Here is a 3403-nt window from a genome sequence, read left to right as displayed (position 1 = left end):
CTCCTCCGGGCCTCACCGGGTCGCCCTTGCGTCTTCCAGCACACGTTGCAGACCAGGTCGGCGACAGTAAGTAGGAAAGACAGCGCGCACATCGCCCAGACGAAAAGCATCAGGATGGACTTCTCCGTGGGTCGGGAGACGTAACAGTCCACCACGCTGGTGCAAGGAGGGTGCGTGCAAGAGAACCTCTTGGGGACCAAGAATCCGAAGAGGAGGTAATGCAGGGCACCGAAAGCTGCCTCGGTCAAGGTCCGGAGGCAGAGGTGCACCACGTAGCCCGAGGAGAAGTCCGGCACCGTCAGGCAGCGCCTAGCCCCAGGGGTCAGCCCCGGGGCGTCATGGTCCTCAGAGGCATCCTCCAGCCCACGGGATCTGCGTGCGGCCAGCTCAGCTCCTTTGTGCAGCACGTAGACGCCGAAGATCGCGGACGGAAGGAGAACAGACACGCTCTGGATCAGCCAGAATCGCAGGTGGGACACGGGGGCGAAGATGTCGTAGCAGACGTTGGCGCATCCCGGCTGCAGAGTATTGCAGACGAACCTCTCCTGCTCGTCCTGGTAGACGGGTGACCCGGCTAGGATGAGCACCACCATCCTCAGCAGCACCATGAAGATAAGCCAGATCTTCCCTGGGAAGAAGCAGCAGGAAGGGCACCATTACAGCCATACAAATACATCTCCTCGTAGTAGTTCTAAGTCCTTATTGAGAGGAATGGAGAACCGAGACTGGAGAACTAAGTAGATAAACGTGTTGAAGTCACAGCAAGACTATCAGCCAGTTGGCTTACTGGGTGAATATCTAACCAGCACTTACAGCGTGTGGACCCTGGGCTCAATTAAGCTCACCCTAGAGGCACTGCCGCTTTCCATCCAGACCACCCCAATAAAGCGAGTCGTAAGGATTTTTTTATTGCCCAGTGCATATAAAAGCTATGTTTTCACTCTACCTTGGTCTATTAAGTGTGCAGTAGCTTTATAAGGCGGAGAAGGCAATGGCATCCCACTCCAGCACTCTTGCCTGGAAAATCCCATGGACCGAGGAGCCTGGTGGGCCGCAGTCCATGGGGTCGCTAAGAGTCGGACATGACTGAGCGACTTCACTTTCACTTTTCACTTTCATACATTGGAGAAGGAAATGGCAACCCACTCCAGTGTTCTTGCCTGGAGAATCCCAGGGATGGGGGAGCCTGGTGGGTCTATGGGGTCACACACAGAGTCGGACACGACTCAAGTGACTTAGCAGCAGCAGCAGCTTTATAAGGACAATGTACACATCTTAACTAAAAAATACTTCATTGTTAAAAATTGCTCACCATCCTTTGAGCCTTCAGACAGTGATGGTATTAACACTGAAGATCACTGATCACACAGTTCATCAGAATAAATTTAGTAACAATTAACAACTTGGAAATATTTCGAGAATTGCCAAACTGGGGCACAGAGACATGAAGTGAGCAAATGCCGTCAGAAAAACAGCACCAAAGACTTGCTTAAGGCAGGGTTGCCACATTCAATTGTTTTGTTTTGTTTTTTTTAAGTAATATTGGGAAGCACAATAAAATGAGGTATGTCTATACTTGTTTGTAAAATGCTTTGAAATTGACAGATTTAAAGAAGCACAGATAACTAAAATGTTTAATCTGGCTCAGCTAGTTCAGACTTTGGGCTGAAAATTCTAGAAAGTTGGGCTGATGTAAATAAAGTCTTCCTATTAAAGAGTGAACTTTTTCAAAGATGTTAGTGCTTTCCTGTAGTTGTGTATAGCAAATAAAAGCTACTGTTTTCAATGAGTTTTCTCTATGGTAATAGTCCACATGATCCTTATATAATTGCTGCTGCTACCGCTGCTAAGTCGCTTCAGTCGTGTCCGACTCTGTGCAACCCCATAGACGGCAGCCCACCAGGCTGCCCGGTCCCTGGGAGTCTCCAGGCAAGAACAACTGGAGTGGGTTGCCATTTCCTTCTCCAATGTATGAAAGTGAAAAGTGAAAGTGAAGTCGCTCAGTCATGTCCGACTCTCAGCGACCCCATGGAATGCAGCCCACCACCAGGCTCCTCTGTCCATGGGATTTTCCAGGCAAGAGTGCTGGAGTGGGGTGCCATTGCCTTCTCCGATGTAATTGCAGGACTTGTGTTTAATGTTGCTTTATGGCCCTTGAAATCAGATTTTTTGAAGAACATTCAGTTTTTAGACTCTTCAATTGTTCAGAACTCCTTTCCCCCTATTCCAACTATTATGAATTGAGGTTTTGTCTTTCTTCAACTCATCGTGAATGTGTGAGGCTAACCTAGAAATCAAAAAATCACTTCCAAGTCCTATTTTCATGTCATGAATCAACAAGTTTGGAATATGTTGAAGGACCAGTCAAAATAACTTGTAAATATTTTGTTTTGTGATGAGATGCAGAAATCACCTGACATCAGAAGAATTAAATTCTTTTATCAACAAAGTCAGTTCAACTCAAGAATTGCATGATAATTATGTGATAAAGTCATTAACTCAAACTTTTAAAACTAAGTTGGCTTAGTTTAAAAAGCAACGAACAAGAAAAATATTAGCCACTTCATGGATATATTTTAATCCTTTTCTCAATACCTTTATCAGGGTAGCCACACCTCTCTGAAAATTTAACTTGGCTACATCAAACTCAAATAAATCAAAACTTTATTACTTTCATTGTTAGAGGAAAAAGGCTAAAATTAAAATTGGGATTTGGTTTAAAGTACACAAGAGAATTTACTAATCTTTACAAATGGAGCTTCAAGGATAATCCCTAAAAAAGATGAACAAGCGAGCTGACTCAAGGCATGAATTTCTTAACTTTGTATTGTTTCTTTTCCTAGTAGCCAAAGAAGAGTTACATAAACATATCCCTCCCACTTAGCCCCCAAATGTTAGCAAGAAGACACCTCTTGAGAGAAATATTGCTCACCCCCAAGACATGCTTAAATGATGGGGAGCCTCATTAAATGATGGAGAATTAGAGGAAAACTTGAGCCATGGCTCCCTGTCCTCCAGGGATAGGCAAGCCTTCCTCGTGGAGAAGGACCAGGAAAAGTGATCCAAGGCAGAACCCGTGTTCTGAAGGGGTTTGTACTACTCACCCACCATGGTCACGTTGCAATTTAGGGTGATGACAAGGAACCCCAGCAGGTCCGACTGGTCCATGCTTCCAGGGGGTCACAGACTCAAGGTGACTGGAGCTGTCCAGAGCTTGTGTTCTCCAAGGAGGTGGGAAATCTTTGCAAGAATATGTGTATCTTTGCTACAAAATACTTCCAGGTGAGAGCTGGAGGTACTAAAGGGACAATTCAAGCCCAGGAGCACGAGGTTGTTCTTCTGTCTCCAGTGGAGGCGGCCCCGAGCTGTTTGAGGCAAAGCCTTCCTGACAACTGCCGTGACC

At 46.0% G+C, this 3403-nt stretch overlaps 1 protein-coding gene across 1 annotated transcript in view; it reads right to left on the bottom strand.

Annotated features, from left to right (window-relative positions):
* Window positions 1–3168, bottom strand: part of GJD4 (gap junction protein, delta 4, 40.1kDa) — a 27423-nt gene extending 24255 nt beyond the window's left edge. Inside the window, exons 1-2 of the mRNA XM_010860066.1 lie at window positions 3105–3168; window positions 17–628 (exon numbers count right to left, since the gene is read on the bottom strand). Coding sequence (XP_010858368.1) covers window positions 17–628; window positions 3105–3168 — 676 coding nt within the window. The remainder of the gene's footprint in view (window positions 1–16; window positions 629–3104) is intronic.
* Between the last annotated feature and the right edge of the window lie 235 nt (window positions 3169–3403).

The sequence above is a fragment of the Bison bison genome, unplaced genomic scaffold, assembly GCF_000754665.1.
Source record: "Bison bison bison isolate TAMUID 2011002044 unplaced genomic scaffold, Bison_UMD1.0 scf7180017864461, whole genome shotgun sequence".
Lineage (NCBI taxonomy): Eukaryota > Metazoa > Chordata > Mammalia > Artiodactyla > Bovidae > Bison > Bison bison.
The sequence above is the reverse complement of the archived record's forward strand: the minus strand, read 5'-3'. Positions and strand labels throughout refer to the sequence as shown.